The sequence below is a fragment of the Ahaetulla prasina genome, chromosome 5 (assembly GCF_028640845.1).
Source record: "Ahaetulla prasina isolate Xishuangbanna chromosome 5, ASM2864084v1, whole genome shotgun sequence".
Lineage (NCBI taxonomy): Eukaryota > Metazoa > Chordata > Lepidosauria > Squamata > Colubridae > Ahaetulla > Ahaetulla prasina.
The window spans coordinates 30,795,491-30,817,674 of NC_080543.1; the positions used below are offsets into that span (position 1 = coordinate 30,795,491).

At 41.2% G+C, this 22,184-nt stretch overlaps 1 protein-coding gene across 3 annotated transcripts in view; it reads left to right on the forward strand.

The window, feature by feature from the left end:
- The first annotated feature begins 987 nt into the window (after nucleotides 1-987).
- The window catches only part of NBEA (neurobeachin), a 417,781-nt gene continuing 396,584 nt past the window's right edge, over nucleotides 988-22,184 (forward strand). For 2 of the 3 annotated variants that reach the window (XM_058184769.1, XM_058184770.1), the window contains exon 1: nucleotides 989-1,749. In XM_058184769.1, coding sequence (XP_058040752.1) covers nucleotides 1,393-1,749 — 357 coding nt within the window. In that variant the 5' untranslated portion in view covers nucleotides 989-1,392. Of the gene's footprint in view, nucleotides 1,750-22,184 lie in introns of all 3 variants that reach the window. The other variant, XM_058184768.1, reaches the window with a different exon arrangement.

The following is a 22,184-nucleotide window of genomic DNA, read 5'->3' on the forward strand; positions in this document are numbered from 1 at the left end:
AGTAAATTTGGATGTGAGATTCATACTAATTTCGGGAGTCTGACATCATATGTCCTCTCTCACATGGCTATGCCAAAGCTACAAATGGATGGCTCTATGGTTTCTATCTCACCACCCACAAACTTCGAGAAGTGGTGGTGGGGAATCCTATGCTAAAACCTCGTAAGATCATGCTATGTATTCGTTATTTTTAATAGGGGCAGGGAGATGAGAAGTGGTTTGGGCAAATCGTCCTGCACCGGGCAGCCATTCCAGAAATTTATGTTATTCTCTGCCCCCTCGCCCGCCCCCTCCCCGTCTACCCATCGTGATTTTTGGTATTGCAGGTGACGTCCCCAGGTGTCAACTGCCTTCAGCAGAAGAGCAACCAGTACAAATGTCGTGAAATAATGCAAAATGTAGGGAGTTCTCCGCTACTTTTATTTTCCCCCCCCTCCTCTTCCCCCGAACAGGCCAGAAGCGCGCGCTCTTGGCTGAACGCTGGATCTCCTTGCGCGGTTATCTGGCTCTCCTGAGGCGGGCAGGCGGCAGCGGAGGGAGCAGCCGCCGGTGGTAGACACCTGCTTCTCCCGGCTCGGTCGTCGTGTGGGGCCATAACACGTCGGGCCCGCGGTTTTTTTGGGTTTTGTTTTTTTTTGGCCAGCACGCCGCCGTCTTCTCGCGCAGCCGTTGCAACCGTCAAAGGTGGAAGGAGGTCCCGCTGGTCGAGGGAGGAAAACCCAAACCCGTTATGTCATCCGCTCGCCGCTATCGCTACCTGGTGAAGAAGCCGCCGCCGCCGCCGCCGCTTCTGGCCGGCCAAGAATGGGGAAAGACAGGCGGCCACTCAGCCGCCGCGAGCGCAGGAACCCCTTCCCCGACTTTCTCTCCCGGCGAATGTGCGGGACACGACGAAAGAAGGAGGGGTAAAAGGGGCTGCTGAGGGAGCCGGGCCACTCCTCCGCGGGCTCCGCAGCGCAGGCGCCCTGGCAGCTACCGCAGGCAGGGGGCGGCAACATGGCGGAGTGAGCGGTGGCAGTGGCGGCGGTTCTGGCTCCACAACAACAGCGGGGGCTGCGGAGCGGCTCTCTGGCCCCCCGTCGCCCTTGCCGGTTTCCTCCCTCGGCCGGCTGCTAATACCACGGGGGCTCTTCCCGCCTCTGCTGGAGGAGGAGCGGGGCGAGAAGCTGCTCCGGCTAACGGGGCAGCGGAGCCCATAATAATCTCATTATAGAGTCCAGCGGGGGAGCGGCTCCTGGGACGGTCTTTCGGCGAGGCGACGGCGGCTTGGTCCGGTTTAGCGGCCCCCGCCGGCGCTGCTCCTGCCCGTGGTCTTGCAGCTGCGGTGGAAGCGCAGCTTCTCGTTCAGGGAGGAGCGCGGCGGCAGGCAGGGTCAGCAGCAGCCGAGGCTAGATGGCGAGCGACAAGCCCGTGTCGGGGCCGGAGCCACAACCGGCGGCTCTCATCCCTGTCGGGGCCAGCAGCACCGGCGGAGCTTCAGCCCCATCACCTGCTCTGGCAGCTGTGGTCGGAGGAGGAGGAGGAGGAGGTGGTGGTGGTGGCGGCGGCGGCGGCAGTAGTAGCAGCTCCTCTGCGGCCGTGATGGGGGAGCTGAGGGCATCGGGCTCCGGCTCTGTCGTGCTGCCCGCCGGGATGATTAATCCGTCCGTGCCCATCCGCAACATCCGCATGAAATTTGCCGTGTTGATCGGACTCATTCAAGTCGGGGAGGTCAGCAACCGGGACATCGTGGAGACCGTGTTGAACCTGGTAAGGGGGGCTCCACCCCACCAGCAGGGACATGAGCAGCCCTTCCACCTTCTCCCGAGAAAAGGGAGAGGAAGCGCTGCCCCGCGCGAGCCTTCCTTTGGGTTCGCCTTGCCTTGCCCGGGCCGGAGTCTCTAGCTCTGGAACTCCCTAACTCCACTTCTGTCCTCTAAGTGCTCCGTCATCTTCTCTCCTACTTTTCCTCCCCTTCCTTCTTTCCTCATTTTGACAAATCCTCCACCAGCCCATAGAAGAGGGGAGGAGTTAAGAGGTCCTGAGCTACTTGGAGGCTTACCTAGGGAGTCTTTTATCTTCCCCTACAAAGACCTACAGAACCCCTACAGAGAGGTTCTGTAGGTTGACAGGCCTGCTTTGCCCTTAACTCACTTCTGCCTTTTGCCATACTGGTCGTCTTCTTCCTGCCTTTTCTGTCAAGTTTTTCACATCCTTCTTGAACTTGATCAGGCCTGTGGCAGCTGAATCTCTTACATCCAGAAGCCAGAGATTATTTCCCACTGAGAATGAGTAGTTCTAGCATTGAGTTCCTCCTTTGCAATGATGAAGTTTGAATCTTCTAATTCCTTCCCCAACTTTCATGCTCAAATTCCCTTCAGATTCCACCCAACCCTTGTGTGGATTTCAACATCCACACAGAACTGTATCATCTGTAAATGAACTTCAGTTGCTCTGCTTACAGTACTGAATGGGATATTACTCTATCCAGTGGTGGGATTCAAGTAATTCCACAACCGGTTCTCTGTCCTAACAACAACCAGTTTGCCAAACTGCTCAGAAAGTTAACAACCGGTTCTCCTGAAGTGGTGCGAACTGGCTGAATCCCACCACTGGCTCTGTCCCATAAGATTGTATGGCCTATTGGTTGTTTTTCCAAATACAATATTTTATAAAAATAGATTTAATTTTATTCTCAGTTTTAATGGATTATAAATGGCTTTATTGTTAAGGAGAGGATTTGATATTAATTCCTTTTAATTGTGCAACATTAAAGTGCAACTACAGATTGCATTTCTTCGCTCTAGTTGACATGTGTGAATGTTTAACCCTATTACCTTTGACATGTTGAAAAAGGGGCTTTGTCTCTTACAGAGTGTTAATGAGATGATCTATTATTTCATTGCACTGAGAATGAATTATCCAATTATTTAGAATAGATGTTTTTTAAAAATCACTTTCATATCTAAATCATGCAAACATGTCCCTTCTGTAGAGAAGGTAGCATTTTATATGGAATCCTTATTCAATTCACGGTGTGCAAGAGTTAATACAGAAGTGTATGGCAGTGTTCACCTCTATCTGTACCAGAAGTTCAGTTGTCCAACATCAGGGAGAAAATAAGAATTTAGAAATGAATTACTTCCAGTTATGTATGCTTTGGTGCTTCTGAATGAAAGATTTGCTGCGGCAAAACTGAAAGAGCTGAATAAATGAGAATATTCTATATTGATGGTAAAATGAATAACCTTGCAAAAATTTTGGGGTCTTTTTGTGACTAAGTTTTAAACATTCTGTGCTAATTTATTACTATAGCAGAAGCTGAAATAATCACTTGGATATCTCATATTGTCTTGATTTTTAGTAAATGTTATCTAGTCTTACAGAGCGACAGTGCTGTTAACACAGTTAGAAATGGGATATTTAACATTTATAGTTTATGGATGAGTGAAAGTTAAAGCTCTGCTGGCTTTTATGAGGTTTGTGACTCTAAGATAAACTATTGGCAGTTCTTCAACACTGACATCTGTTTCTCAGTTTTCAAAGGTGTCTTTTAAAATAAACACCGGTTATTTAAGTTGCTACATTTGTTGCATTTATGTAAAGATACTGCTTATTTATTTCAGTAAAGCAGTGGAATAAGGTTATCAAAATAAAGCAGCTTTCATTCATTAAGCAGATCATGCCCTGGAGATAAAGTGTTTAATCCATTTTCTGAATTCTAATTTATTGTTTTGGCATTGTAGAAGCATAAAAACCTCCATGAACCTGTTGATGTGTCAGGTAATACTTTATCCATTCATAAACCTGTCACTAATTTTGTTGGGGTATCTTCTGCTACTGCATATTAATATGTGGAATTCAGCCACACTTTAAAAAAAAAGATTTTGGTGATAAACTGCTGTGATGGTTTTTACATTAGAATTGGTTATTGAAATATGCACAGGATCCAGTTATGAAAGAATTAACTTTTTTTTACTATGCTTAATACTTGCTGAGAACATAAATTTCAATATAATATAAAAATTTATTGTTACAGAAAGAATGCATTCTAATTGAAAACTTGAAATGGTCCAGCACTGATGATGTTATTCAGCTAGATACTTAGTTGGATAATTAAATGTCTGCAAGCAAATAGGCTCAAAGAGGACTCCATGGTTCAATTCTGAACTACATGTTTTCTTCTATAATATTTTTTCTCCAGTTACACAAACAGTCATTTCTTTAGGTTTCTTAAGCCTATTTGGTCTAGTGATTAAGGTACCAGGCTAGAAAGTGGGAGACCATGATTCAAGTCCTGCCTCAGCCATGAAAGCCAGCCAGGTAACCTTGGACCAATCACTCTCAACCCAGCCCACCTCACAGGGTTGTTGTTTGGAAAAGACTGGGAGTCAGAATATGTGAATTTTCTGCTATTTAAATTATAAAGCAAAAAGTGAATAACTATAATGTGATTTAGTTATATTATGGGATTTTAGGTGGCACAATTGGAACTTCATCTTTGGGAAAGTATCTCCCAAGAACTAAAATACAGAATAAAAATTTAAAGTGACAAACTCATATAGAATATGTTCATAAGCATAAGATTCAGTAGCCTCTTTAAAATGAAATATTCAGTTTCTTCTTAAAATAAAAGGTAGTTTTGATTTAATGTTAAACATGACCAATTAAAGAAAACTAATGGTTTGCTGTCATTAAACACTTTCCAACAAATCAATTTTCATGTACAGTATTATAGAAAATTCTCTGTTGAACTGAAAAAAAAATGAATTGATGTGAATTCACTTTGATTTGCAAAGTTGATTTCCAATCATAAAATAAATTTGTAGATACAATTTGATTTAGTGATTCATTGATCTAATGTGAAAAATTGATTAGATACAGAGATTTAATTGATTAGTTTTCAATTCAAATATCTACTTTGAAGGTTCATATAACCAAATTCATATTTGCAGTGGGAAAATCTTATGGAATAAACACATTTTTAAAAACGTAAAGCTCTTTGACTAGTTGCTTGTTGCTGGTATTTTATTATTTCATTACAGATTATATGCAGGTGATCAGTACAAGTAGTCCTTGATTTATGATTATTTGCTTGGTGACTGGAATTACAATATGACAGTGTTGAAAAAAGTGACTTACTACCTTGCATTTAGGACCATTGCATTGTTCCTGTAATTATGTGACTGCAATTTTTTGGCAACAAGCATGTACTTACAAGGTTGCAAATGTCATGGGCTTGCATGATCTCTATTTGTGACCTTTCTCACCTGCTTCCAACAAGCAAAGTCAATGGGGAAGCTGACAGGGAAGGTTGCAAATCTTGATCATGTGATGTCTTGCTTAACAACTGCATAGGCAAAAAAAGTGATAAAATTAGATGCAGTAACATGATGGCTCACTTAGTGACCACATTGCTTAATGACAAATTTCCAGTCCCATTTGTAGTTGTAAGTTTAGGACTACCTGTGTTTCATGTATTACAGTATTTGTTCTAGCAGATATTGCTGAGTTGCAGGTTAAAATGCAAAGTTTGGAACAAATTTCATATTTAGGTTTTGTAATAGATATTCTGAGAAAATATAATCAGAATATTATATTTACTTTAAATGAAATAACAAGGATAAGTGTGAAAGAGAAACACAGTTTCTAAACTTTTCTACAATTTTTTTTTTTGTTTGTAAAAATTATGAAGGCTGTTACTACTTGTGTGAAAATTTCTTTTATATAAAAACCCCTCAATCACCATCACCACCACCACCACCTAAACAATAATAAAAGTAATAATTTAGTAGACAGTTCAATATATTGTAAGTTCAGAGATGGATGTCTGTGATTGTCCATGTTTTGTTAAATAGACTCTTATTAATCCAAGCCAATTTGGCAATTGTAGAAGAGTTGTAATTCAACACCTAGAGAGTTAGAAATAGCACAGTCCAAATATAATGAATAGAATATCACAGGTGTGTCAAACTCAATTTCATCAGGGTTGCATTTGACCTTGGGGGCCCAAGGGGGAGCATGGCTTGGGGTGTGGCCAGGGTGGGCATGGCCAGCTTGACATTACCTGTGTCGAGGGGGGGCACCTGTAGTTGCCAAGTGCTAAGGCAGGACTTCCCTGAGACCCTCCTTCACTCTCCTTCCTCCCTCCCTCCCTCCCTCCCTCCCTCCCTCTCTTCCCCCTCCCTCCTTTTCTTTTTCCTTCCCTCTTCATTCTCCTTCCTTCTCCGTTCTTCTCTTTCCTTATTTTTCCTTCCTTGTTCTCTTCCCTTCTACCCTTCTTTTTCTTTTTCTTCCCTCTTTCCTTTTCTCCTTTCCTGTCCCTTCTTGCGTGCTCAAATGTAAAAGGGGAAAGATTTCTTCTTTTGTTTTGTTTTTAGTTTGTTTTGCTAGTCCTCTGGAAGCAAAAATGGAACCGGTGCGGCCCCCTGCAATGGCCTTTATTATTATTATTATTATTATTATTATTATTATTATTATTATTATTATTATTATTATTATTATTATTATTAATTTGATTTTTATACCGCCCTTCTCCCGAAGGACTCAGGGCGGTGTACAGGCAACAATAAAATACAGACACTACAGTATACAATTTAAAATGCAAGTTAAAAAACTTATTATAATTAGCCTAGAACTTTAAAAATTTATAAAAACCAAAACCCCATTTAAAATTAGTAAAAAATTTAAAATCGATAAAATTTATGTAATTTAAAATTGAAAATTTAAAATTTAAGCCAGCCCCGCGCGAATGAAAAGATGTGTCTTCAGTTCGCGGCGGAAGGTCCGAAGGTCAGGTATTTGGCGTAAGCCCGGGGGAAGTTCGTTCCAAAGTGTGGGAGCCTCCACAGAGAAGGACCTTCCCCTGGGGGCCGCCAGCCGATATTGCTTGGCGGACGGCACCCTGAGAAGTCCCTCTCTGTGAGAGCGTACGGGTCGGTGGGAGGCATACGGTAACAGCAGGCGGTCCCGTAAGTACCCAGGCCCTAAGCCATGGAGCGCTTTAAAGGTCGTAACCAACACCTTAAAGTGCACTCGAAAGGCCACAGGTAGCCAGTGCAGTCTGCGCAGGAGCGGTGTTACGTGGGAGCTACGCGAAGCTTCCTCTATCACCTGCACAGCTGCATTCTGGACTAACTGAAGCCTCCGAGTGCACTTCAAGGGGAGCCCCATATAGAGAGCATTACAATAATCCAAGCGAGAGGTAACGAGCGCGTGAGTGACTGTGCACAAGGCATCCCGATCAAGGAAGGGGCGCAACTGCCGAACCAGGCGAACCTGGTGGAAGGCCCTCCTGGCGACAGCCGTCAAATGATCTTCAAACGACAGCCGTTCATCCAGGAGGACACCTAAGTTGCGCACCCTATCCTTTGGGGCCAATAACTCGCCTCCAACAGTCAGCTGCGGCTGCAGCTGACTGAATCGGGATGCCGGCATCCACAGCCACTCCGTCTTGGAGGGATTAAGCTTGAGCCTGTTTCTCCCCATCCAGACCCGTACGGCTTCCAAACACCGGGACAGCACTTCAACAACTTCATTGGGGTGGCCCGGGGTGGAAAAGTACAGCTGAGTGTCGTCAGCGTACAGCTGGTAACTCACCCCGAAGCCACTGATGATCTCACCCAACGGCTTCATATAGATGTTGAACAGAAGGGGCGAGAGAATCGACCCCTGCGGCACCCCACAAGTGAGGCACCTCGCGGTCGACCTCTGCCTCCCTGTCAACACCGTCTGCGACTGGTCGGAGAGATAGGAGGAGAACCACCGATACACGGTGCCTCCCACTCCCAATCCCCCCAACCGGCGCAGCAAGATACCATGGTCGATGGTATAAAAAGCCGCTGAGAGATCTAATAGGACCAGGGCAGAGGAATAACCCCTGTCCCTGGCCCTCCAGAGATCATCCACCAATGCGACCAAAGCTGTCTCCATGCTGTATCCGGGTCGGAAGCCGGACTGGAACGGGTCTAGATAGACGGATTCATCCAGGTACTGGGGTAGCTGTCGCGCCACAGCACGCTCTACAACCTTCGCAACAAAGCGAAGGTTGGAGACTGGACGGTAATTACCCAAAATAGCTGGGTCCAAAGAGGGCTTCTTGAGGAGGGGTCTCACCACCGCCTCTTTCAAGGCGGCAGGGAAAACCCCATCCAACAAAGAAGCATTGATAATCCTCTGGAGCCAGCCTCGTGTCACCTCCTGAGTGGCCAGTACCAGCCAGGAAGGACACGGGTCCAGTAAACATGTAGTGGCGTGAAGCCTCCCCAACAACCTGTCCACGTCCTCGGGAGCCACAGGGTCAAACTCATCCCAAACAGGCTCAACAAGACGTGTCTCCTCTCCCTCGCTTGGATCATCCCAATTTCGGTCCAGACCATCCCGGAGCTGAGCGATTTTATTGTATAGATAACCACTAAACTCCTCGGCACATCCCTGCAAAGGGTCATCCCGCACCTCCTGATGAAGGAGGGAGCGGGTCACCCGAAACAGGGTGGCTGGGCGGTTATCTGCCGATGCAATGAGGGTGGAGGCGTAGGAACGCCTCGCCTCCCTCATTGCCACCAGGTAGGTCCTAGAATAGGACCTAACTAGTGTCCGATCAGCTTCGGAATGACTGGACCTCCAGGTGCTCTCTAGGCGTCTTCTCCAGCGTTTCATCTCCCTCAGCCTCTCAGAGAACCAAGGGGCCGGACGAGATCTGCGCCGGGTCAGAGGCCGCAAAGGCGCGACACGGTCCAGGGCCCCAGCCGCGGCCTGTTCCCAGGCCGCGACTAGTTCCTCAGTCGTGCCATGGGCCAGATCCTCAGGGAATGGCCCAAGCTCCGTCAGGAACCTCTCAGGGTCCATCAGACGCCTGGGACGGAACCAACGTATAGGTCCCGTCTCCCTGCGATGGTGAGTGGCGGTTCGGAAGTCTAGGGGAAGGAGAAAATGATCGGACCATGACATATGTTCTGTTACTAAATCACCTAACTCCAGATCATTTAACCACTGTCCAGAGATATAAATCAAATCCAGTGTGCCTCCCCCCATGTGTGTAGGGCCATCATTTACTCGAATCAGGTCCAAGGCCGTCATGGAAGCCTGGAACTCCCGAGCTGCAGTCGATAACAAGCCAGCTGATGGTAGGTTGAAATCCCCCATGACTATAAGTCTGGGGGTCTCAACCGCCACCGCGGCAAGTACCTCCAACAGCTCGGGCAGGGCTGTGGTCACGCAGCAAGGAGCCAGGTACGCGATCAACAAGCCCAACTGATTCCTATGGCCCCACCTCACATAGAGGGATTCACAGCCGGCAATCTGAGGAACAGTGGCCTCCCTTGGCTCTAGATCTTCCTTAATGACAGCCGCCACCCCCCCACCCCACCTTGGGCCCTCGGCTGATGAAATGCTCGGAAACCTGGAGGGCAAAGCTCAACAAGGGGAACCCCCCCCTCTGGGCCCAACCAGGTCTCCGTAATGCCCATAAGGTCCGCGGACTCCCCCTGAATAAGATCGCAAATCAGGGGAGCTTTATTAGCCACGGACCGGGCATTACATAACATCAACCGAAGATCCAAGCTCTGAGGATCATGGCCGCCCGAGGAACGGGTAGGAACTGAGGGGCCGGGCCACGGACCGGGCATTACATAACATCAACCGAAGATCCAAGCTCTGAGGATCATGGCCGCCCGAGGAACGGGTAGGAACTGAGGGGCCGGAGCACGTGATCGCTTTCCAGAGAAGATGGAGCTGGCAGAGGCACCACAGGCCAGTCCTTTGCTGTTTCCGGGGTAGCCCCATGGACCAGATCTAAGCACCCCGTGGGGTAAATTTGGCCCGTGGGCCTTGAGTTTGACATCCCTGGAATATGATTCATGATTGTTTAAAATCAGGTTGAAATGTCCAGCAGCTACAACAACTGCAGAAATTGTAGTTCAAATATTATGTAGAGAAGAAACCTAAATGAACTGTATATACTGCTTATACTTCTAGGTGAAATATTAATGAAATAACTAAAGGCAATTTGATTGCTTTTAATAAAACAATTGTAATTATGGATGGGCACCAGTTTTAAATACAGTAGTTATTTAGTGACTGCTGCACAGCAATCATTCATAGTTGTGATAATGATGAAGTAACTTTGTGGCGAATTCTTGCATTTATGATCTACAGTATATCAGAAGCGTTCTAGGGGTGCAGGGTATAGAAAAGTTTGGGAATCCCTGCTGTAAAGCAAAGGGCAGCTGAAGTAAGAATATAAGCAAAGTCATGGCTTTACTTAGTGACTGCTTTGCTTAATGATTGAGAATTGTGGTTGCTAAATGAGGAATACTTGTAATGATTTGAAGCCCTCAGGTCCAGGATTTTGGTAAATATAAATTAGCTCAGACATTTTTGTTAACATAGATCTTAGAGATTGTTAATATATAGATAAACTGAGTGATAATGTCAATCTGGTAAGTGGCTAATCAAAAGCTAAATGTCCAAGGTTTTTTACAAGTCATGTTGCTCACACGTTACCAGGTTTACTGTACCATTTACAGTGTTTTTCTTTACTTCAGCTCATTTAGAGGTCACATTTTTATAGAGCAGCATGCAATAAATATAAAACAAAATTTAAAACGTTGATAATTCAAAAGGCCAGACTATATAAATACAATTCTGTTTATCATAAAGTAAATTAATTGTCAGAATACTAGATTGAATAGTTGATAGAACTGTGTTGTGCTTTGGACTTGATTTGAGGAAGTGCTTTAAAATGTATGCGAATAAGGTACAGTACCTCATAAAGCAGGATCGTGTGGCAGCTGCAGGGAACTTACTGCATTGCACACCTCTGTTAATTAATACAATAGAACAGAGGTTCCCAATCTTTTTCGGTTTGCGGCTCCCATAACACTTCGGATTTTTTCCGCGGCTCCCTTAATAGGTACATCCGATTTGTTTTTAAATTTTTGTCTTTTTTTCTGAATTTTTTTCTGAAAGCTGAAATCTTTTCTGTTAACTTTAAAATGTGCATATTGCCTCCTTGTAAAGAGAGATTCAACACATTCAACTTTTCAAAGATATCACATAGGTATGTGAGTTTAATCAAAAAGTCTGTTTCTACAAAGTGTTTGGCATACTCATGTTTTGCTGATGGACGCGCCGTCTCCTTTGATGGGAGCGGCCTCTGTGGAACTTTCCCAGGCGTGGGGTCCCTGCTTGGTCTCGGAGTTTGGCCTCGCGATCCCCTTGTTCCCTCGGGTCTCCGCCTTGTGGAGGAGGTGGCTGTTCTCGCCTCAACCTGGCTCACCTGGGAGGAACTACCGGGTTGTTTTTGCTATTTTCTGCGCACGCCCTCTTTCCCGATGCCGTCGAGCGTGGTGGCCGCGGCCGTGTTGGGCAGCGTGTCGGGTGGTCTGGGAGGCCAGTGGCGTCGCGGGCAGACTGGAGGGGAGGTGCGCCGTTGCTTCGTCAGGCGGCGGGTCTGGGCGGGCGCTGTGGTTCAGGCGGGTGGGCGGGGCCGGAGCTCGCGCTTCTCCTTTGGTCCGTCGTCGGCGTCTGCCGTCTTCCTGCCTGCTGTGGCCTGCCCCGCGGGGGGGTGTGGGTGCGGCTGCGCGGGGGTCCCTTGGCTTTTGGAGTTGTCCCGAGTTGCGGTGTGCGAGTCCCGGTCGCTGCGGCCGTGTCTGGCTTTGTGCGTCTGGGATCTCGCGGCACCGCATGTGGAGCGGACGCTGCTTCTTCGCGGCTCCCTTGTGGCGGTGGCGCGGCTCCCTGGGGAGCCGCGGCTCACAGTTTGGGAATCACTGCAATAGAACAAGGAACCAGCAATACATTTGCTAGGAGGAGGAACTTCCTGACTGATTAGCCTAGCCAAATTTTTAAAAGTGTACATGGAATGTCACCAAACAAGAGTGTATACTCTTATAGGACTTCCACAAATATTGAAGTCTCTGAAGATAAACACAGGAGAGAATGAGACTGGGACATGACAGAAAAAGAAAAGTCTGAGATACCATGTATGGTGAATATATTTAGATGTCCTAAGTTAAAAATGGGCTCCAGGATATTCCTTTTAATCCCCTTATCACAAATATTTGTCCACAGACAAAATGCCCCTTGCATGACAGCAGGACCATAGAAATGTTTCAGTTTCTGACTTTCTTCCAGCTCAACTTAAATAAATCATGCTTTAATAACATTTCAGTGTTCTTAAACAGATTCTTGAAAACTCTAATGTAAGAACATTGTCAAAATGTAGGATTCCATTGTCTAGAATCTTTGGACTTAATTGTCCTATGGATTTGGAACTTTTAAATTATCGTATATTTTAAATATGACAATTCCTCTTTGCTGGCTTAGCATTCTCTTCTTCATTCTATTAAGTGGCCCTCTCCTGGTGTTAATACTAGTTGAAGATGGTTTGAGCAGAAATATCATCGAAATATTTTACTTAATATTTTTGCTATTAGTTTATGATATTACTTCCTTAGTTTAGAATTAATATTTTTCCTTAATGGAAATAATGAAAAGAAGCAAAAATGTTCTGTCTTGATCAATCTTAAGACTGGGTGCCCTTCAGAATGTGTTGAAGTATAACACTTATCACGCCTGGTCTTATTTATTAAATCAAAGTCTAGTCAAGGAAGTGGGGTATAATTGTTTATATAGAGTATAAAATGTATGTCTTAATGATAATTAGAGAAGTTTTTGACTTTGACTTGTGAATGTGTACATGAATACTGAAACAAAATTACTTTGTATGTAGTAAATAACTTGGATTAAACTTTTTGTTTATAATTTTTCCCTAACATATTTGACCACTAACTTATTGATGTAATAATGTTTTTTTTAAAAATGTTGTTGATTCCTTTTTTGATTTGAGGAAAATAGTATTGAATGGTTCTAAGATCAGAGTAACATTTTGAAGATAAATGTTCTGTTTTGATAAATGCTAAACATGTCAATAAATCAAATTATGTCCTATTAATTAAATGAAATTGTCTGAGCTAGAATATAGTATAGGTTAATAAATCCTATGTATCACATTTTGAACTTTTATGCATAGTTGGGGAAAAAAAGTTGATAGAGAACAAGTCACAGAATGTTCCAAGTTAGAATAAACTCTGTTTTATTTTTTCTCCTCCAGCATATGTTATATGGCAGTGTATCCTATTATTTTCAAATTCATTATGCATACAAACATTTTCAAATCATATTAAGAAACGACATAAAAGTTAGATTAACGTAACTAGTATTCTTTTATTTTCGGGAATTGCTTTCAGGAATGGCGTATAGTACTTTTGTTATAAATTATATATTATTATTAACCCTAGGAAGGAAACTGCAAAGCTGCAAAACTGCTTCTGGAAAGCTTGCCAAGAAAACTTCAGGGAAATGTCTAGATAGTCACCAGGAGTCACAAAAGTTACTTGAAAGAAGGAAAACAAAAAACAAAAACCAACCACAAAGCCAGAAACCAAAACCCTTCCATTACTGTAGTTATATTCTTTCTTTTTATGCCCAAGATATTTTCCTATGAAATAATTTGTAGTTGGTATACAGTATATCTTGAAAATAAATAGAGAGATACATGTGCATTTGCTCTTGGTAAGCTGGAACACTACATAGCTCAAAAGTTAATTTATTAACATACAAGTAAAGAAATAAAACTTTCTAAAACCTCTTAAATCACAACTTCATATAATAGTAGGTGTATATTAAAATCAATATAGGGAGAAGAGAAGACAATTATTGCATTGGACATTATTTTATTTATATAATCAAGACTGCAGGCAGTAATTCAACATGTTTCACACATTATGTGACTTGTGAGAAATACAAGAGCATTGAGAATCTAACAATGGCCTCAGCGCACATAATATTTAATTAATATGTATGTGTCTTTTGACTGAACAGTAACAGCCAGCAAAACTTACATCTAGAACACCAAACACATGTGAAATACTGGGAATTTCCCTATAGTTAAGGAGTGTAATTCTGGTGACTTTATAGAATCATGAAATGTAAAAGACCTAAGACCCTGTCATATATCCATCCAGCCACTTCGTTTTAAATATCTCCGTTGAAGGAGAGTTCACTATATCCTTAAGACAATCTGTTCCATTGTTTAACATTTGTAACATCAGGAAGTTTTTCTGGTGCCCTATCAGATCTACTTTTTTTATAACTTCAATTTATTCTTTCATGTCTTTTGAAAAAACTCTGCATAACAGCCCTTGCGAACAGTGACTTTACCTCTTTTCAATCCTCTCTTCAGGCTCCACATTTCCAAAGCCTCTATCTATTTTTCATAGATTTTCCTTGTAGGCTCCATATTATTTTGTTGCATTCTTCTTCAAAAGTCATTCCAGTCTGGCAACATCCTTCTTAAAATGTAGTATCTGAACTCTGAATATTCTAGGTTTGATCTAAGTGAACGGGGTATGGATACTGCAACTGCGATGTTTCATTCTGAGTCTGAAAGACCTACATATGTGCTTGATTTTTTGGAATAATTTCCTTGTAGGACTGGAAACTTAGGCCTATTGGGTTAGGCTCCTAAAAGTCCATTGTCCAAGGAACACAATGCACTTTTAGCAGTTGACTATATAATGTGTCATGATGAAGAGACTATTTATTCTATCAAATGATTTATCTGTACATTTTTTTTGCCCTGCTGCATTTTTGGCTGATGTGCTCTGCTGTTTCAGTAATTTTAATCTTTTTAGATTTTATGACATTGTTCTGAAAGTTTTAGTATAAAACTTTCTGCTAAGTCTGCCTATTGACATATAAAACTTTGAAATATGTAATATAAAGATATTTGTGAAATTGTAATAGTTATTGTTAAAATGTATTAATAAAATAAGAGAATATAGGTGATGTATCAGGTATGTTGCATTGTTTCTAGTATTTTTCTAGAACATGTAAAATATAATTCTAATACACTAATGCTATACCGTTTTCTGGTATTCTGCAAGATGGCTGTGTATATACTGTATATATATATATGATATATCTTGAGAACTTTTATCTCTCAATACATACAGATTTTATTATCTGCAACTGCAATAAACAACCCTCCCCCCCATTTGATCAGCCTTCTGTCCATATTCTTATTTATGCTATAGATAACGAAGAGTTATATAACCATCCAGCAAAGCTGGATTTGGTATATGAAAGCAAGAAACTAGGTGTTTTCTACTGTTGATGTCTACTTTTAATTCTGGCAAAGTCTTTTTTTTTTACATTTAGAAAAGTAAAATAACTTATAACAGCTGTTTGAATAAGGAACAGTAAAAACTAATATATTCTTTAACTGAATGATTTTTAACGGAATACAATAGTTATTGTATTGTTATGAAAAAATACTTAATTTCAAGTATTTTTGGATGGTAGTTTGGTACTCTTATGTTATTTATTTATTTATTTATTTATTTTATTAAATTTTTTAATAAATGTTAAGTTATATCTTTTTGAAAGAATCAATACTATGACTATGCAAAACAATGAGGTCTATAATATAATTTAAATTGTTTTTTTAAAAAGGTAATTTGTTAATCTGCAGCTTAATTAAAAAATAATTATACAGTACCTTGATTAAATCTATTTTAATATATATTACAGGTAGACTAATTTCTCAGCCTGCCATACTTCTGTTATAAGCCTTTTCATAACATATGGGAAGGCTCTTCTAGAGGACATACTCTCTTTCTCTTCCTTTTTTTATAAAACACTTGTGCTAATTAAATCTCATGATACTTTAAAACATCATTGATGGTTATGTGGCTTTCCTTGACAAATTCCCATTTGGATAATTATATTGTCTATGTAAACTCACTCTGTAGTTTTTAGTTGATATAGGAATCTTCCTTAATTTTTTAAGGAAATATGGTGTTTTGTATATTGTTTAAAATAGTAGTTTATTTATTTATTTATTTATAATTACATTTCTATACCGCACCATCTCCTGAAGGACTCAGGGTGGTGTACAGCCAATATTAAAATACACATAACACTATGATATAAATATAATAAATAAACACTATTTAAAAACAATTTAAAAACAAATATTTAGTGGCCGAATCACTAAAACGGTCGAAGACCGATTAAAAACCCATTAAAATTTCGCTAAAATACATTCTTAAGCTAGTCCCGCTCGGTGAAATAATAAAGTCTTTAGTTCACGTTTGAAGGCCCGGAGGTCGGGGAGTTGGCGTAACCCCGGAGGTAACTCGTTCCATAGGGCTGGTGCTGCCACAGAGAAGGCCCTACCCCTGGGGGCCGCCAACCTACATTGTTTGGTCGACGGCACCCTGAGGAGGCCCGCTCTGTGGGAGCGCACAGATCGTTGGGAGGCAATCAGTGGCAGAAAGCGGTCTCGCAAATACCCCGGTCCTAAGCCATGGAGCGCTTTAAAGGTGGTAACCAGCACCTTGAATTGCACCCGGAAAGCTACCAGCAGCCAGTGCAGGCCACGCAGGATGGGTGTTATATGGGAGCAACATGGTGCCCCCTCTATCACCTGCGCAGCCGCATTCTGGACTAGCTGGAGCCTCCTGGTGCTCTTCAAGGGGAGCCCCATGTAGAGAGCATTGCAATAGTCCAGGCGGGAAGTGACGAGGGCATGAGTGACCGTGCGTAAGGAGTCCCGATCAAGGAAGGGGCGCAACTGGCGAATCAGGTGAACCTGATAAAATGCTGAATTCCTATTATAATTGTAGTGTACACTTAATTGCTTTAAGATCATAAAAAGGTTTAGAATTTTTCAAGGTAAAATGTTGGTAAGGATAAGACATTAACGTTTAGATTCTGAGCTTGTATTGGTGATTTATGCATATATAATTAGCAATATTTGTAATATTTCATCAAAGCTGCACATATTTTAATTATATATTGGAATCTGAAAAAACACATTTACTCCTTAATAATATATCAAAATGTGATTTGTGTACTTTATACTCATCTGAATTACAATCTCACATATATTCTAAAACAATGTCTGTTGAACTTAATGAATGCCATATTGCTGCTATAGAATTTTTAGACAGGATGAACAGATTCAACAAGTGTATGTTAGTACTTCCACATCAAACTATAGGGAAGGGTTGAATGAGGCACCATAAGATTTTATTCCAGCTCTGTGTTGTAATTATATTTTTTTTTGAATGAGAGTTAGAAGATAGTATATCCCTGCAGCCTGCAGGGTTTTCCAAGCTAAGGCAGGTTTCATAGCTTCAAATGTGCTTTTCTGCAAAGTTTAAAACTACTCAAAATCTTACAAGATCAATACTGATGGTTCTACAAAATATAAAAAAATGCTTTCATGTGTAGAGACAGGTATAGCCGTATTCGATGCTAGAGTATGGCTTCTTCTCATAACCATTTGGCTTATGTTTATCCTACTTCCTATACTTTTGACCCATTAGTAGTTAGAGTTCATTTTAAATACTCATGGCTTTAAAAAGCCCTAATTTAATTTACTAGGCTTTTCTATGGAAAGCTTGTGCTCATTAAGTTTTGACAATTCTAGAACTGCCCTCAAACAGCAAATATGGGCTATAGGCTTCCAAACAAATTTAAGCAAGATGTCACAATCCATTATATCCCTCCAGCTTATTATTTATCATTCAGAGTCATGATTCTGAAATTTCTTAAGACCTTCACTTTAGCCAGGCTGGATTCAATACCCTGAGATGTAGATCACTAGCATAGTTGGCAGTCGGTATGACAATAGCATTAAATAATCTGATCTTGGTTGCTGTGTTTATTGCAGACATGGTCCATATTGAGTGCCTTCGAGTCTGACAATAGAAACTCATTATCGTACATACCACAAACATACGATATCCCTAAACGATAATGTCAACCTGTACAACAGCACTAGATACTGTGTAAAAGCAGAAAATCGCAGAACTGATTTCTTTGCGATTGTAACTCTTATAATACTCATTCTAATTCTGCCCGTTGATGCTTTTGTCATAGTCAATTATACAACTACATACATTTGAAAATACTACTTTACTTTAAAAATAATATAATACGCTGGACATTCAAATAAATGAAATCTTGCCATATCAGCTTGATAACAGTGTTTCTTGGATTAGTGAATTAGAAATGTTAGTTTGTCCTTGTAGATAAAAATACATTGGATGCTAAAAATATCCCCATTTTATATTAATGATAACAAATTTTAATATTGTTTAACATTTATAATTCAAAAAAATTATATTTTTTATATCTCACATTTTTTTCATTGTTAAATAATTGAGGGATTGCAGGATATAAGGGGTCCTGGGATTTTTGGACATTGCACTGGTATATGGGGGGAAGACAAAACACTGCTGCTCATGCCTTTTTAATTTATCTTTTTAACTGAATTAATTTTTAGTCTTCCCCAATTGTTACTTGCAATCTATGCTACACCCCAAAAGTTTGTTAATTGTTATATAAAATTATACTATTACATGTTAATAGTTCCTGTTAGTTTCTTAATATCATCTGATCTCAGACATCTCAAGAGAATTGCATCATCACCCATGGGATTTCAGTCATTATTTGCTTAAACAAAAGCAGAAACCTAAACAGTTTTTAACAGTTCTTTCCTTTTCTTATTTCCACTCTTCTATTAATATAGTGGAATATTGTTTACATTAAACACTTGCTTGACATATTCTGCAAAACACCAAAAAAAATTTCTTATACAACATGCTGCTGCAAAAATAGCCTTAGTACAAACTGTGTAATGTTTAGCCACTATTCTGTAGTAATTTTGATAATTGATACCAACATTGCAAAAGCAGAAATTCCCCAGGGTAGAAGCAGCCTACAATACTATAAATACCAGTTCCACATTCACAGTGATTGGTATGTTTGAAGTTTAACATCCATTTGCTCAGTTCCAGGACAAATGTAGTGTTTTTAACTTGTAATTGTCCTCTGATAAATGAAGACTTAGAAATGTGAAGGTTCAGAAAAAAAAATTGACATTGACTGAACTCAGTTTGTGCTAACAATGAAAATTTTTGGAAATGCTTTAAAAAGTCCAAGGAACTTTTAGAATACTGAGCAAGTCGAACAAGGTACACGTTTTTGTCTCATATTAAACCCAAATATTTTCTAAATATTTAATAGATAAATAATAACAGGCAGACTGCATCAGAACATTGTAGTTTTTCTTCATAGAACACTAATATAAGAAAGTAGTGAAAGTTGTCTGAGCAGACTTTCAGTTTTCAGAAAAAGAAGTCAATTGAAGTGTAACCCTTAAAACAGTGATAGCAAACCTATGATATGCATGTCACAGGTGACACATCATAATTTTATTATTGACATACCAGATCTCTGGACCTGGTGAAAATTGTGTGAGAAGTCCTTGCTCTCATGCAGCCTTTGAGACACTGAAAATCACATGAGCATTCTCATGTGGTTTTATGAGGGTCCAGAATACCCATGAGAGGCAGGCTGTCTTGTGCAGCTTCCAGAAAGTCCAGTGAGGAGAGTGTAGAGGAGAGGAGATTTCAGTGAGGAGGTACAGAGAGATCTGTTTTGTCCAGGGTAGGGGATGTGACATACCAGCAAACTCAAGGTAGGCATTTTCTGAATTTTTGATAATGGTGAGCCCAAAAGATTCACCAAATCTTTACAGGTAGTCCTCAATTTACAACCATTCGTTTAGTGAATAGTTACAACAGCACTGAAAAAAAGTGACAAAGTTCCTTGCACTTACGAATGTCACAGCATCACCATGGTCATGTGATCAAAAATTGGGGCACTTGGCAGTCGGCATATATTTATGATGGTAGCAGCATCCTGGGGTCATGTGATCACCACTTGTGACCTTCCCAGCCTTCTTTCAATAAGCAAAATCAATGTGGGAAGCCAGATTCACTTAACGACCGGATGCTTCAGTGAACAACTACAGTGATTTGCTTAACAATCATGGCAAAAATTTTCATAAAACCAGGCATGACTGACTGAACTGCCACCTTGCTTAGCAACAGAAATTCTGGTTTCAGTTGTGGTCGTAAGTCGAGGACTATCTGTACTACCTTAGAATAAGTAGAAATGCTGATATTGGTAATAGGTCATAAAATGATGAGGAGTGTGACTAGTGTGAAAGCAGAATAATCGAGGAACCTCCTTTAAGGTGCTGCCATTAATAGTTTCTTCCACTTAATTTCATTCCAACATAATCATTTTTATTATGATCATTTGATCAAAAAGCACCAAAACAATACATTATAAAGCTACAGTAAAGCACATTGCAGTTATATGAAAGTATAAGTATATATTTTGTTTTAAGCCTATTTAAGCCTTAAAATATATAATAAACTTTGACAAACTTTATCTTAACCCTGTCTTTACTACTGCAGCTAAACTTATGTTGTTTTAAATGAAGCAACATTCTTAGTAGATAGAGACACTTCCAAGGAACTGAGTTAATTATTGTTGTGAGTGCCCTTCTATCTCATCTGTTCCAGACTTTTTGGACAAAAAAAGAATAAATATTCTTATATCCCTCTAAAACTCTAGTTTCTTTAATCTTTAAATGGGCAAAACAGAGCATCATAGGACAAGAATTTGTGAGCCTAGGTACTCCAAATGGGATTATTTATAGAATGTTTTCGAAATCCAGGACCCAAAATAAAATTTGGGAAAGTTGTAGCTGTTCAAGCTATGGCGGTGGTCATGTGATCGTCATTTTCAACATTCTGTGGCAGTAATGCCAGCCATTCTCTCAATTCCTCCCTCCCACCCCGACTTACTTGCCTACTGGGAAGAGAAGTGGGAAGGAAGGAAGGAAGGAAGGAAGGGAGAGAGGGAGGAACAAGAGGAAAAAAACTGTGCATCCTTCTCAGTTCACACTGCCTCCTGCACACCTTTCCTGCCCTGTATTGCTCTTCTGGCATACCATCTTTGACTTATGCAGTACTTCTTGAATACTCCCACATGTCCTGCCTGACTAATGTTGACCCCTGCACACTTTCCCTGATTCCTTTGCACCCCCAGGCATCTTTTCTGACTCACACCTCCCTACATTGACTTTGACTCCTGCGGCAATCCCCAAATATCCCAACCTACACTTCCTACCCATACACCCCCGCATATCATTCCGTGTGATATGTCTCATGTTCATTCATGTTCCCTTTCCAATCCTCCCTGCTTTCTCCCTAATCAGCAAAAACCACTTATCGATCTCCTGGCCTTGGACGTGCAACTTCCTGTAGGCTGCCTTATTGACTTTTTCCTTGAAAGCTTCCCACAAGTAAATGAAGAAGCTGGCAGGAAGTGTAGGGAAGAAGACAGGAAAGATGGAAGGGGGAGGGAAGGGATATAAGGAAACAGTGAGAAAAGAAGGAAGCAGAAAAGGGGGAAGGAAAGGAAGAAAGAAAGAAAAAAGGGAAGGGAAGGAAGGAGGGAAAGAGGAGAAAAAAGGCCGGAGGTAGAGAGGAAGGAAGAGAGAGGAAAGGAGGAAGATTTCCAATGCTTTCCCATACGGAAACTCAGTGGGAAAGTTGACAGCAAGTCGGAAATAGCTCCTGCTCTACTATTTTGCATGCCCATGTTTATTCCATTTTTTCATATAGATAAGGAAATATCTCTGAAACAAGGATTCAGTGGGGCATGGGTTGCCTAGTTCCAACTCAATCATCCAGGTAGAATTGTCTGAAGGTTGTTCTGAAACCAGAATCTTCACTGATATTTTGCAACACACTTTGGGGAGGAAACCTGTTGAGGTTGGTGTGGCAGGATTTGGTACATTCCAATCACTCTCTACCCAACTGCCTTGCTCTGACTGAGGAAGCTGCCTGAATAGGCAATGAAAGACCTCTCAAACTAATAACAAAAAAATAGTTCAGTTGCAATGAGTCAACCTTCAAACAACTCTACCTGGATGATTAAGAATCTTCATTGACATTTGTAATGCACTTTGGGGTGGAAACTGTTTGAAAATTGCATTATGCGTTATATTTAGAACCTAACTGTAATCTTGTATTAACTGCATATGCTGATGCTAGTTTTGCTACTGATTTATCTACAAGAAAATCAATATCAGGTATTGCAATAATGTTAGGGAATTCATTAATTGGATGGAAATCAATCAGGCAAAAGCACATAAGTTTATCAATGATGGAAGCTGAATTTTCCTGTCTGTCTTTAATGTGCATAGAACTAATATATTATAAACAATTAATGATAGATATTGGTTTAAATGTAAATGATCCAATTGTAGT